We start from the raw sequence: 13,473 nt of genomic DNA, 5'->3' as shown, positions 1-13,473 counted from the left end.
TCCAAAATATGTAGTGGAATGATTGCTGGACCTTCACCAATTATTAATTAAGTAAGATAGATTTTGTTAGGATTGCCTTTATCCAGAAAATGTCATATAATGAGAGGTAAAAGAATTATAATCAAAAATTCAAATAATCATACAGTGAGTAGTGATGAAAAGGATTTTAGGAACACTGTATTTGGTACACATAGATAATTCTTAAAAATCTGCTTACATACTGCGATGTTATTGCTATTGTTTTATATGTTCAATATAGAAATTTAATTACTATGATAAGAAAAATAGTTTATCAGAAGTTACTAATGTTAACTTGGTAAATCATCGATTTGTGATCGAATATTTTCCCCAATTGACTAAAGATCAGTTTTGATCTTTTAAACTTGATCTTCACTAAATAAATTTATCTTCAGTAAAACCAAATTCACTTGTGCCTTTTTCACCTTTGAGTGAGAAGGAATTATGTTTTTCTAAAGTAAACTGTAATTATTTTGTTTACTAGTTCATGTTGCTTTATCTGAATTACAAATATATTGAGGAGTTACCATTGTGGCGCAGCGGAAACGAATCCGATTAGGAACCATGAAGTGGGTTTGATCCCTGGCCTCGATCAGTGGGTTAAGGATCCCGAGTGGCTGTGGTTGTGGTGTAGGCTGGCAGCTGTAGCTCCAATTTGTCCCCTAGCCTGGAAACCTCCGCATGCCGCGAGTGCGGCCCTAAAAAGAAAAAAAAATTGAAATTTTGTTAACATGACATTTAGTAATTTAAATTTAAAGTTAATGGGCACAATTCCATTTGCCTCATTTTTTATGAAATGTAAATGAATATTTTGAAAATATAGCTCAGATGCAAAATGATACACAGGACAGCCATCAATGCAGTGACTGCTCTAATGTGGAAAACAGGTGGGAAAGATTTAATTTGGGAGGGTGGAGGAAGTTAATATACTCCATTATCTCTATGTTTTGGTTTCCCTAGAAAGAAAAATTTCTACTGGTTTTGAAATAAAATGGAGAAATATGAGAACCTAGGACTGGTTGGAGAAGGGAGTTATGGAATGGTGATGAAGTGCAGGAATAAAGATACTGGACGAATTGTGGCTATCAAGAAGTTCTTAGAAAGTGATGATGACAAAATGGTTAAAAAAATCGCTATGCGGGAAATCAAGTTACTAAAGGTGAGTGAATACACCTTAAAAGAACATGAATTGTTTCTTTTTTTTTTTTTAATGAATTGTTTCTTGATTGACAGCAATTTTTAGGAAAAAAGTGCTGTTTTTATATTTGTTGTATTTCCATAGCTAGGTTTAAAATAGAAGTTTCTAGGAGTTCCCATCGTGGCACAGTGGTTAATGAATCTGACTAGGAACCATGAGGTTTCGGGTTCGATCCCTGGCCTCGCTCAGTGGGTTAGGAATCCAGCATTGCGGTGAGCTGTGGTGTAGGTTGCAGACACAGCTCAGATCCTGAGATGCTGTGGCTCTGGCGTAGGCCGGTGGCTGCAGCTCTGCTTGGACCCCCTAGCCTGGGAACCTCCATATGCTGCGGGAGCGGCCCGAGAAATGGCAAAAGGACAAAAAAAAACAAAAAAACAAAAAAGAAGTTTCTTCTTTTTTGGTAAAAAGAAATAAAAAGATTACATATGCATATTCATTTATCTTATGAATATAAACATGATCTTAAAAGTATTTGCTGCTTCTCTCTATATTTATCTGTCTGCCTATCTATCTATCTGTCTGAACTGTTTTGGGGTCCCAAAGACTACGCTGAGATTCCATGATTCACTTGGAGGCCTCACGGCTCTCAGCGAAGAGTTGTACTCTTAGCTATGATTTATTACAGTGAAAAGACATAAAGCAGAATCAGCAAAGGGAAAAGGCACATGGAGTAAATTCTAGAAGAAACCAGAGTAAATTCTAGAAGAAACCAGTCACAAGCTTCCAAAAATCCTCTTCAGTGAAGTCATAGAGGATGCACTTATTTCCTCCAGCAATGAGTTATGACAGCACATGTGAAATATTGTCTATCAGGGAAATTCATTAGAGACCCAGTGCCCAGGGTTTCCATTGGGAGCTTGTCACCCAGGCACCACCTGCCTGGCTCGTACCAAAATTCCAGACTCTCAGAAGAAATGCACATATTCAGCATAAGCCATATTGTTTGCACAGTGAGCCATTTAATCAGTTCTGGAAATGAAGGAACACTTTTGAAATCCAAATTCCCAGGTACCAGCCAAGGGCTTACTTTGCTAGCCAATTTTCTAAGGATAAAAGTCTCAGGTTTGGAGTTCCTGTCATGGCACAGTGGTTAACGAATCTGACTAGGAACCATGAGGTTGCAGGTCGATCCCTGGCCTTGCTCAGTGGGTTAAGGATCCGGTGTTGCCATGACCTCTGGTGTAGGTCGCAGATGCAGCTCAGATCCTGCATTGCTGTGGCTCTGGTGTAGGCTGGTGGCTACAGCTCTGATTCGACCCCTCTGGTGTAGGCTGGTGGCTACAGCTCTGATTCGACCCCTAGCCTCCACATGCTGCGGGAGCAGCCCTAGAAATGGCAAAAAGACCAAAAAAAAAAAAAAGAAGTCCCAGGTTTGCTGTGTGAACTCCCTCCCTGCCATTCCCCCCCACCCACCAACCATCCATCTAACCAGAAGTTTGTCAATTTTATTTTATCCTTAGAAGGAACTAATGTTTGGCTTTGTTGATCTTCCCTATTGGGTATTTCTTTTCTATTTCATTAATTTTTGTTCTTTACTATTTCATACCTTCTACTTCTTTTAGGTGGGTTTATTTTTACAGTTCCCTTCCCTAAACTTCTGAGTTATATACTTCTTTAATTTCTGGCGTTTTTTTTTTTTTTTTTTCTCATATATGCATTTAAGGCAATCACTTTCCTCCTAAGAATAGTGTGGTATGTATCCTAGAAATTTTGATTAGCCGTTCAAAATATTTTCTCATTTTCCTTAATTTCCAAACACATGTAGAAAATTTCTAGATTTTTCTCCCCTAATTATTTACTTTTGACACAATTGCCCTGTGACCTGAGTATATGCTATGTAAGTTTATTCCTTTGAATAAACACCAAATACCTAATATTTATCCTTTCCATTGCTTGTTGATTGTTCCTATGTTTCTGAGCTTCCATCTGGGATCATTTTCCTTGTGCTTAAATACATTCTTTATTTTCTTTAAAGCAGATATGCTGTAAGGAATACTCCCCATTTGTGTTTATCTTTCAAAAAAAGACTTTACTTTCTATTTAAAAGATTATTTTCGGAGTTCCTGTCATGGTGCAGCAGAAATGATTCCAACTAGGAACCATGAGGTTGCGGGTTCAATCCCCAGCCTCGATCAGTGGGTTAAGGATCCAGCATTGCTGTGACCTGTGGTGTAGGCCAGCAGCTGTAGCTCTGATTGGACCGCTAGCCTGGGAACCTCCATATGCTACAGGTGCAGCCCTGAAAAGCAAAAAAAAAAAAAAAAAAGACAATTTTCATAGAATGTAGAATTCTGGGTTGGTAGTTAATTACATTCCTTGTATTCAAGACATCTGCTGTTCCTCTGGCTTTCATTCAATCTATGGAAAAGTCAGACATTCCTTAGTATGTCTTTTTATTTTTCTTTTTTTCCTGGATGCATAAAGGAGGAACTGAACCAAAATGAAATGTTTTCAGGAAAAGACAGAGGATACAGTTCCTGGGTTCTAATCCTTTTCTACCAATTATTGCTGAGTCACCTTGAACAAGTTACTTAACATCTATGTGCTTTAGTTTCCTCATCTGTAAAACAGGATAATAATTGCAACTGTTTTTTAGGGGTTTTGTGCTTAGAATAGTGATAGAACATAGTAAGCTCTACGTGGGAGTTATTATTTATAATATTATGCTGTTTTATTACTACCTTTTTGGGGGGGGTTGTCTTTTTAGGGCCACACCCATGGCATATGGAGGTTCCCAGGTGAGGGGGTCAAATCAGAGCTGCAGCCACTGACCTACACCACAGCCACAGCAATGCCAGATCCAAGATGTGTCTGTGACCCACACCACAGCTTATGGCAACACCAGATCCTTAACCCACTGAGCGAGACCAAGGATTGAACCTTCGTCCTCATGATATACTAGTCAGATTCATTTCTGCTGAACCATGACGGGAACTCCCTATTGCTATTTTAAAAATATTTTTCTACGTAGGCTCTGAATTCCTTTTTATTAAACATTGGATGTGTTTCCTTTTGTAATTGGAAATGTTTTATTTTGTATATTGTGTTACCTTTATAACTATAGCATTGTATGATATACATAATCCTTGTAAAGTAATTGTTGTATTTCTATCTCCTCCTCTCTCTCATTCGTCTACCATCTGATTTTAGAAGATATCTTCTTTATCTTAGTGCTTACCATTGAACCTATAAATATAGTTAGACCTTATAATTTAAAATTTCAGGTCAAGGAGTTCCTGTCGTGGTACAAGGGGAAATGAATCTGACTAGTATCCCTGAGGATGCAAATTTGATCCCTGGCCTTGCTCAGTGGGTTGGGGATCTGGCATTGCCGTGAGCTGTGGTGTAGGTTGCAGACGCGGCTCTGATCCTGTGTTGCCATTGCTGTGGCTGTGGTGTAGGCCGGCAGCTACAGCTCCCATTTGACCCCTAGCCTGGGAGCCTCCATGTGCTGTGGGTGCGATCCTAAAAAGAAAAAAAAAATTTCAGGTCAAAAATATAATTTTTGACCCATTGACAGGGAAATTAGCACATGAACTTCCTTACTTTGTTTTTAATCTTCTTTTCTTTCTCCTAATATTGTTACTAATATCATTTGTGTATTGTTAGGTTCTAAATATTCACTTTCTATTTTGTAACTGTGATGCCCACCTTTGTATAAGATTTAGTCCTGCACTGATGAGCTTACTGCTTATGTTCAGGAATTTTTCTCTATTGTCTTTTACTTGAACAACAGTTTTGTTGAGTGTGAAGTTCCTTTCTTTCCTTGAGGATTTTGAGGACTGCGTTCTAGTAGTTTCTTCTTTTAAAAAGGTGGCAACCTTTTCTGATGAGCATTCATCTGCCATTCATGTTTCCTTTTCTTTTCTTACAGTATCTTTGAGTAGATCCTGAATTGGTTCTTTTTTGATTGTCTGTTATCTTGTGACAAAGTGAGCCCATCCTGGACCAGCAATTTGGAGGAGGTTCATTTTCGGGAGAAGCCGGGGTCTTGGTCCGTGCTTAGCAGGAAGCCACCATGGTTCATGGTGATGTTTCTTGCAACACAGGCTTGAGCGGGGGGTTGATTTATGTTATCTTTAATTTCTCTGAAACTTGTAGTTACAGGTTTGTTGATAATGCATTGTTTTGCCTTCCGTTTGGCTTCACGGACAGACCGCTTCCAGCAAATGAGTTTCTGTGTGGTTATCCAGACCCTCCCCTCCTGTTCCGTGGTGCCATTCAGTTCTAGGGATGCTTTCTTTCACTGACAGTCTGTGTGCCCTGGTCCCATTATATCAAAGAAGGTTTTTTTTGGTGTGTGGTTGTTTTTCTTTTCAGGGTATGTCACCAATTTTGGAAGACTTTGCTCTGCCAGCTTTGTGGCCACAGATAATCTTTGGTTTCTTGCTAGGCTCCTATTTGATCTTGATGGTGCCCCTTGTTTGTGGTGGGTAGGGGTCATAGATCCTGCTTAGTTTCATCAAAGATGGAGCTACATTTCTTTTTCTCATTGGCTATTGTGTTCTCTAAGAGGAAAATGGAGCAGCATAGTCTTTTTTTTTTAATATTTTATTTTTTGTCTTTTTAAGGCTGTACCCACGGCATATAGATGTTCCCAGGCCCCCTGGCATATGGAGGTTCCCAGGCTAGGGGTCGAATCAGAGCTGCAGCCACTGGCCTACACCACAGCCACAGCAACTTAGGATCCGAGCCTCATCTGCGACCTACACCACAGCTCACAGCAATGCCAGATCCCTAACCCGTTGAGCAAGGCCAGGGATTGAAACTGCATTCTCAGTTGGACACTTGTCAGATTTGTTTCCACTGAGCCATGACAGGAACTCAGCAGTATAGTCTTTTAACTGTAATTTAAAAACCAGAATATAGTTTCACAATTTACACTGTTTATGCATTTTATTTATATGTTTTTCTTTTTCTTTTTCAGCCCAAGCTGGCATGTGGAAGCTCCCAGTCCAGAGGTCAAACCCACGCCACAGCAGCAACCCAAGCCAGTGCAGTGATGACACACCAGATCCTTAACCCGCTGCACCACAAGGGAACTCCTATGTGTTTTTCTTATGCCAAGATCTGTTTTAGACTGTGAATAATTACAGGTAATTTGATCTTGTAAAAACTCTTTTGCATTGTTTTCATCATAGCAACTGAGGCATGAAAATCTGGTGAATCTGCTGGAAGTGTGTAAGAAAAAAAAGCGATGGTACCTAGTCTTTGAATTTGTTGACCACACAGTTCTTGATGATTTGGAGCTCTTTCCCAATGGACTCGACTACCAGCTAGTTCAGAAGTATTTGTTTCAGATTATCAATGGAATTGGATTTTGTCACAGTCACAATGTAAGTATTTCATTTAAACAGTTCTTTAAGGAGTTGAAAATGTTTCTAAACTGGTACCCTCTTCCTTTCCATTCCTTTGAGCGCCAAACAAGCGCGGGCCCTTACCACGTCCTACCTGTCCCACTGCTCTGCCTCCTGCTTCTCGTCCTCCGCTCTGCTTTAGCTGGTTAATGGCCAACATCTTGTTTTAACACCCTATTGGTCATGTCCTTCCATGAGTTCCCGTGGCCTTGACACTAGCTCAGACTTCCCAGGCTGGCAGTTGAGGCATCCTTCCTTCCTTGTGTGTAAGCTCTACTCTAGGAAGAATGTTTCCCCCGAATCTCCTGATCTATTCCCGTCCTCACTCTTTGACCCTGTTGGTCATGTTCACTCGGACGGATGGCCCTTTCATTTCTACATGTATCCAAGTCATACTAATATTAAAGACATTTCTTAGAGCCCACCCTTCTCCATGGATGTTTTCCCTGACCACGCCGGTCCTCACTGGTAACTTTACTCTTTTTTTTTTGCGGGGGGGGGGGGTGCACTGTTGGCATATGAAATTTCCCAGGCTAGGGGTTGAATCAGAGCTGCAGCTGCCGGCCTACACCACAGCTATAGCAACATGGGATCTGAGCTGCGTCTTTAACCTATACCACGGCTCATGGCAATGCCAGATCGTTAACCCATTGAGCAAGGCCCGCATCCTCATGGAACCAGTCAGGTTCGTTAGCACTGAGCCGCAGTGGGAACTCCGATAGATTTACTCTTTTGCTCTTTCTTTTTTCTGGCTGCGCCTGTGGCATATGGAAGTTCCTGGGCCAAAGAATCAAGCCCACACCACCATGGTGACAATGCTGAATGGTTAACTGCTAGGCCACCAGGCAACGCTGTCTCTTTTAGTCTTGAAAGCATCATTAACAGAACAATTCATTTGATAATTAATTATATATATATATTTTATACAGTATCTTTGATAGTTTAAATTTCAAGCGTAAATGTTTTTTGTCCAACTAAGTCCCAGGGTCTATAAACTCAGGAACAATTTTATATGCTTTTATGTGTATTCATTATAGGGACAAAAATAATGTCCTGCACATGACAGGTGCTCAAAAAAGAATTAATTTGCTTAACTCGATGTGCCAGTCCATGTCACACTTTGCTTTTTGGCTTAGATCATCCACAGAGATATAAAGCCAGAGAATATATTAGTCTCCCAGTCTGGTGTCATCAAGTTATGTGATTTTGGATTTGCACGGACACTGGCAGCTCCTGGGGAGGTTTATACTGACTACGTGGCAACACGATGGTATAGAGCTCCTGAACTGTTGGTTGGGGACGTCAAGTACGGCAAGTAAGACATCAACACGGTCCGGGGGTAGGCAGGGCAGATTTAACTCTCTTTTCTTGATAAAAAGGTATTTAAATTTTTTTTAAAATTTGTTTTATTTTATTTATTTATTTGTTTTAGGGCTGCACTCGCAGCATATGAAGGTTCCCGGCTAGGGGTCAAATCAGAGCTGTAGCCGCCAGCCTACGCCACAGCCACAGCAACAGCAACACGGGATCTGAGCCTCGTCTTCGATCTACACCGCAGCTCACGGCAACACTGGATCCTTAACCCACTGAGTGAGGACAGGGATCAAACATGCATCCTCATGGATACTAGCTTGGTTCGTTATGCTGAGCCACACCGGGAACCCCAAAGGTAGGGAAATCAAGGTAAGTGGTCTGTTTTTAACAGTAAGTTAGAAATAGATATATTTATCACTTGTAAAGAGGGGTAACTGAGTGGATAAATCTGACACTGCTCGAGGGAGGCAAGGCAGAAACAGGGTGGGATGAGTGAAACGTTTTCAAAGCATAAATTGTCTTCATAAATGAATTCTTCAAAGAAGAAGGGATTGTAACTTTTACTGGTTTGATAGAAATTGTTCTAAAATATTTTCTATAATTTCTGTTTTTAGAAAACACATGACAATATTTTCTTGATCACTCTGAGCTCTCCTTTTACTCTCATACTGTAACTTTTGTATAATTAAACTGTGATCTTAAACATTTTCTACATAGTCGTCCCTATGCTAATGCTGCCAGGATATTCTTTAAGTTCTTGTGATTGATTTTTCTTTTTTCTTTTCTTTCTTCCCTCTTTCTTTCAATTTTTCCTTGCTTTCTTTCTCTCTTTCTTTCTTTCGCCTTTTCTAGGGCCGCTCCCTCGGCATGTGGAGGTTCCCAGGCTAGGAGTGGAATCAGAGCTACAGCTGCTGGCCTGCGCCACGGCCACAGCAACACCAGATCTTTAACCCACTGACCGAGGGCAGGGATCAAACCTGTGTCCTCATGGATACTAGTCGTTCGTTACCACTGAGCCACAACGGCAACTTGCACTCGATTTTTAAGACTTGTTTCTCCCTATTTTCTCCTTATTAGCTTCCTACCCTCATTGTACGTGTCCCTAATGACCCCCTCCTCCTGGTACACAGTTTTCAGTGTACTGTGGGCTAGACCGATGAACTTTGTTAAAATTATGTGTGAACAAAGAGTGAATAGCCCCTGAACGAAAACCCAAAAGGCTTATTTACAGAATAAAGTCTACTTATTTTCACTCTTCCAAAGACTTTTCTCTCTTAAGGCACATGATTGAAGTTTCTGGAAACCTGACTTATGTAAAATTGGAAGTTAGTATTTTAAGTTCACAGGGAAATGTGTTTTGGGGGGTAAATTAAAGTTTACTATTACTTTTCTCAATACCAGAAATATCGAATAGCAATATCCAGAGCAAGTTCAGTCTCAATAAACATGTCAGGATGCCACATTTGACTCTGTATTGCTTTTCTTTCAGGGCTGTTGATGTGTGGGCCATCGGCTGTCTGGTAACTGAAATGCTCATGGGCGAACCCCTTTTTCCCGGAGATTCTGACATTGATCAGCTCTATCATATTACGTTGTGCTTAGGTAAGATCATACATCTGCATTTTAAATTTTAGTGAATTTTTTTGGCCACGCCCATGACAGGGGCCAGGGATCAAACCCGAGCCACAGCAGTGACCCAAGCTGCAGCAGTGACAATGCCAGATCCTTAATCCACTGAGCCACCAGGGAACTCCTTTTCCCTATTTTTGTTTGTATTGATTTTATAAGCTCTTGGTACATTAAAGATGATATATGTTTTATATTAGGTAAGGTATTAAAGTTGATTAAAAAAGGTAAAAAGGATCAAATCAGATCATAGGATCAGGTACAAAATGAGTTGGCAAAAATTAAATTTTTAAAAAGTGGAACTTGGCGTTCCTTTTGTGGCTCAGCAGTAACGAACCCTGCTAGTAACCATGAGGATACGGGTTCAATCCTGGCCTTGCTCAGCGGGTTAAGGATCCGGGTTTGCCATGAGCTGTCGTGTAGGTCACAGATTCCGCTCAGATCCTGCATTGCTCTGGCTATGATGTAGGCTGGCAGCTGCAGCTTCGATTTGACCCCTAGCCCAGGAACGTCTATATGCCTCAGGTACGACCCTAAAAAGCGAAAAATAAAAAAGGTGGAACTTACTTATCTGAGACTAGATTCTGACCACATGGCTATTAATATTTTCAGTTTTCATCAGCACTTTATACTTTGCTCTTAGGCATGAAGTGCTGGTATTTATATCTTAAAAATTATAAAATGTTCTTTACCTTTCCTTTTCCTATGCTCCTTCATGTCTTCAGTTCTATGCCTAGTGGCCTGTGAACTGTTCTAAACGAGTGTGTTGAGATAAGAATGCTAATTTCCTTTGCGTTGACGTTTGTCAAAACCACGATAAAGACCTCCAGGCACAACCACAGCGAGAGCACTGCCTGTGGTTGATGCTGCCTGCTGAGGTCTCCAGCTCTGCTAACTGGGTCCCACGCTTATCATCACCTGTCTCGTGCTGCATTATGACAAAGGTGTATGCCGTTCTCACCACCAGGTAATCTCATTCCAAGACATCAGGAGCTCTTTTATAAAAATCCTGTGTTTGCTGGAGTCAGGTTGCCTGAAATCAAAGAGACAGTACCTCTCGAAAGACGCTATTCCAAGCTCTCTGAAGTTGTGATAGATTTAGCAAAGGTAATCATACTTTTTCTTTGCACTTTCTGCCCAGGAATTTACACTGTGGAGATTTGATTTTGTCTTCTTTTTTCCCTTGTGTAGTCGGTCTTTTAGGTCAACAATTTTCTCCAATGATTTAAATTTTGCACATTAAGAAAGAGTTTAATTTGGTGGGGGCGGGGCTAGAGGGACTTCAGAGATAAAGGCCTGAAAATTTTGCTTGTTTTAAGAAACTGTTTAGTATTATCTAGCATGTTTTAAGTGTGGAAACAGCAAACAGCTTCATGTTTTTATTTAAAAAATGGTTTTTTGTTTTGTTTTGTTTTTTAGTTTTTATTTTTTTTTGTCTTTTGTCTTTTGAGGGCCACAGTCACAGCATATGGAGGGTCCCAGGCTAGGGGTCGAATCGGAGCTGCACCTGTCAGCCTACGCCACAGCCACAGCCACAGCCACACCAGATCTGAGCTGCGTCTGCGACCCACACCACAGCTCACAGCAACGCTAGATCCTTACCCCACTGTGAGAGGCCAGGGGTCGAACCCGCAACCTCATGGTTCCTAGTCAGATTCTTTTCCGCTGCGCCACCACGGGAACTCCAATGATATGTTTTTAATGTTTAACATTTATTTTTCTTTTTAGGACCGCATCTGCATCATATGACAGTTCCCAGACTAGGGTCAAATCGGAGCTGCTGCTGCCAGCCTACACCACAGCCCCAGCAACGCCAGATCTGAGCCTCGTCTGTGACCTACAATGCAGCTCATGGCAGTGCTGGATCCTTAACCCACTGAGTGGGGGTAGGGATCAAACCTGCATCCTCATGGATGCTAGTTGGATTCATTTCCCCTGAGCCACAACAGGAACTCCTAATGTTTAACTTTTATTTATTTTATTTTTTTATGACTACACCTGTGGCATATGGAAGCTCTCTGGGCCAGGGATTGAATCCAAGACATAGTCGCAACCTATGCCACAGCTGCGACAACACCAGATCCTTTAACCCAGTGCACTGGGCTGGGGGTTAACCCGTGCCTCTGCAATGACCTGAACTGCTGCAGTGAGTTAAGAGTCTCAATTTACAAGCTCCTTTCCATCTCTTTGTTTTTTGTTAAACCTTGCCATTTGTCTGTTGAAGAAATAGGTTGTTTATCCCTAAGAGTTTTCTGTATAGTCTAGTTTAATATGTTCCTCTATGTCCTATATTTCATAAAAATCATAGTACAGCTAGAGCTCCATCAGAATCAGGTTGAGTTTTTGGTAAGACTATTTCATGAGAGGTTTGTATATTTCTGTCCAGAGACACTTAATGTCTGGTGGTCTTTCTTTGTGTGCTGTTAGCAATCATTGGTAGTCATTGTCTAGACTGGTGCTTTATCCTTTATCATTTTGATGGATGTTTAATGTCCATCGACTCTGAAGCAGAATTTTCTATTTCTCTATGTTTAAAATGTAAGTGTGGGCCGTTTTTCTTTGATGTGAACTGTGTGTATTCCTTGATTTCCCAGAAATGCTTACATATTGACCCAGACAAAAGGCCCTTCTGTGCTGAGCTCTTACACCATGATTTCTTTCATGTGGATGGATTTGCTGAGAGGTACAGTACTGACTGTGTTTTCTGGGTCATACCAACCTAGATCTGAAGGGAGGCCTCCATAACAATACATAACAGGAACAAACACTATTTCTTTTTTTTTTTTTTCTGGTCTTTTTGCCATTTCTTGGGCTGCTCCCACGGCATATGGAGGTTCCCAGGCTAGGGGTCCGATAGGAGCTGTAGCTGCCGGCCTACGCCAGAGCCACAGCAACGCGGGATCCCAGCCGTGTCTGCAACCTACACCACAGCTCATGGCAACACCGGATCCTTAACCCACTGAGCAAGGCCAGGGATCAAACCCACAACCTCATGGTTCTTAATTGGATTTGTTAACCACTGCACCATGATGGAAATTCCCCCCTTGCTTTTTATAAGGCAGTCCCTTCATGCTTTTCAGTCTCCTTGTGGTGACACTACTCAGGTCACTGATTTCTGTGTTGCTGCCAGCTGTGTGATGCCATCATCTTGGATGCTGATGCATTTGCAAAGGTGCTGTCTCCTGTTGTAGCCAAACTCACACCATATCCAGTCCTATGACACTGCTGACACTGCCAATATGCTGGAGACCTTGATGTACCAAACCTGTGGCTGCCAGAGCTGCTGACATGGTCCCCTATGCTGTTCCTGCTGCTGGTATCAGTGCAGCGGACAAAACAAAAAATAGTGAGATGAGTGGCAATGGCATTGCTTTATATTTTTGCAAAACTATTTACTATCTAGCTTAATAGAAGATCGCTGGGTTCTCATATTTGCTTCTGGATTCAATTAGTTGTACTCTGCTGTTTTGGATGAAATCTATGAAGAAATTCTAGCCTCACACAAATAGGTAGTTGGAAAATGGAAGAGTATTTTAATAGCCCTTTTTGATCATTGTGGGTATTCTTTTATTCTATATCCCAAACTTTGATACTAACCCAAACCTGACAGTATTAGTTTGTTAAAAGTTGCTTGCACTGTGGAATCTGAAACCATATCAACAAACTTCTTCCCCTGTTACATTAAAATTCACTTGTCTATCTTGCACCTTGCTGTTTTTTTTTTTTGGTTTTGTTTTGTTTTTTGTTTTTTTAGGGCCACCCCCTGCGGCATATGGAGGTTCCCAGTCTAGGGGTCTCATCAGAGCTGTTGCTGCTGGCCTATGCCACAGCCACAGCCACGCCAGATCTGAGCCACCTCTGCAATCTATACCACAGCTCACAGCAAAACTGGATCCTTAACCCACTGAGCAAGGCTAGGGATCAAACCTGCAACCTCATGGTTCCTAGTCAGATTTGTTT

At 41.3% G+C, this 13,473-nt stretch overlaps 1 protein-coding gene across 1 annotated transcript in view; it reads left to right on the top strand.

Moving 5' to 3' along the window:
• CDKL2 (cyclin dependent kinase like 2) overlaps window positions 1-13,473 on the top strand; it is a 29,786-nt gene that overhangs the window by 1,931 nt on the left and 14,382 nt on the right. Inside the window, exons 2-7 of the mRNA XM_047798932.1 lie at window positions 979-1,177; window positions 6,358-6,552; window positions 7,710-7,888; window positions 9,377-9,489; window positions 10,481-10,620; window positions 12,108-12,196. Coding sequence (XP_047654888.1) covers window positions 1,010-1,177; window positions 6,358-6,552; window positions 7,710-7,888; window positions 9,377-9,489; window positions 10,481-10,620; window positions 12,108-12,196 — 884 coding nt within the window. The 5' untranslated portion in view covers window positions 979-1,009. The remainder of the gene's footprint in view (window positions 1-978; window positions 1,178-6,357; window positions 6,553-7,709; window positions 7,889-9,376; window positions 9,490-10,480; window positions 10,621-12,107; window positions 12,197-13,473) is intronic.

Source organism: Phacochoerus africanus, chromosome 10 (genome assembly GCF_016906955.1).
Source record: "Phacochoerus africanus isolate WHEZ1 chromosome 10, ROS_Pafr_v1, whole genome shotgun sequence".
In the NCBI taxonomy this organism is placed as follows: Eukaryota; Metazoa; Chordata; class Mammalia; order Artiodactyla; family Suidae; genus Phacochoerus; species Phacochoerus africanus.
This window is presented reverse-complemented; position numbering and strand designations above follow the sequence as displayed.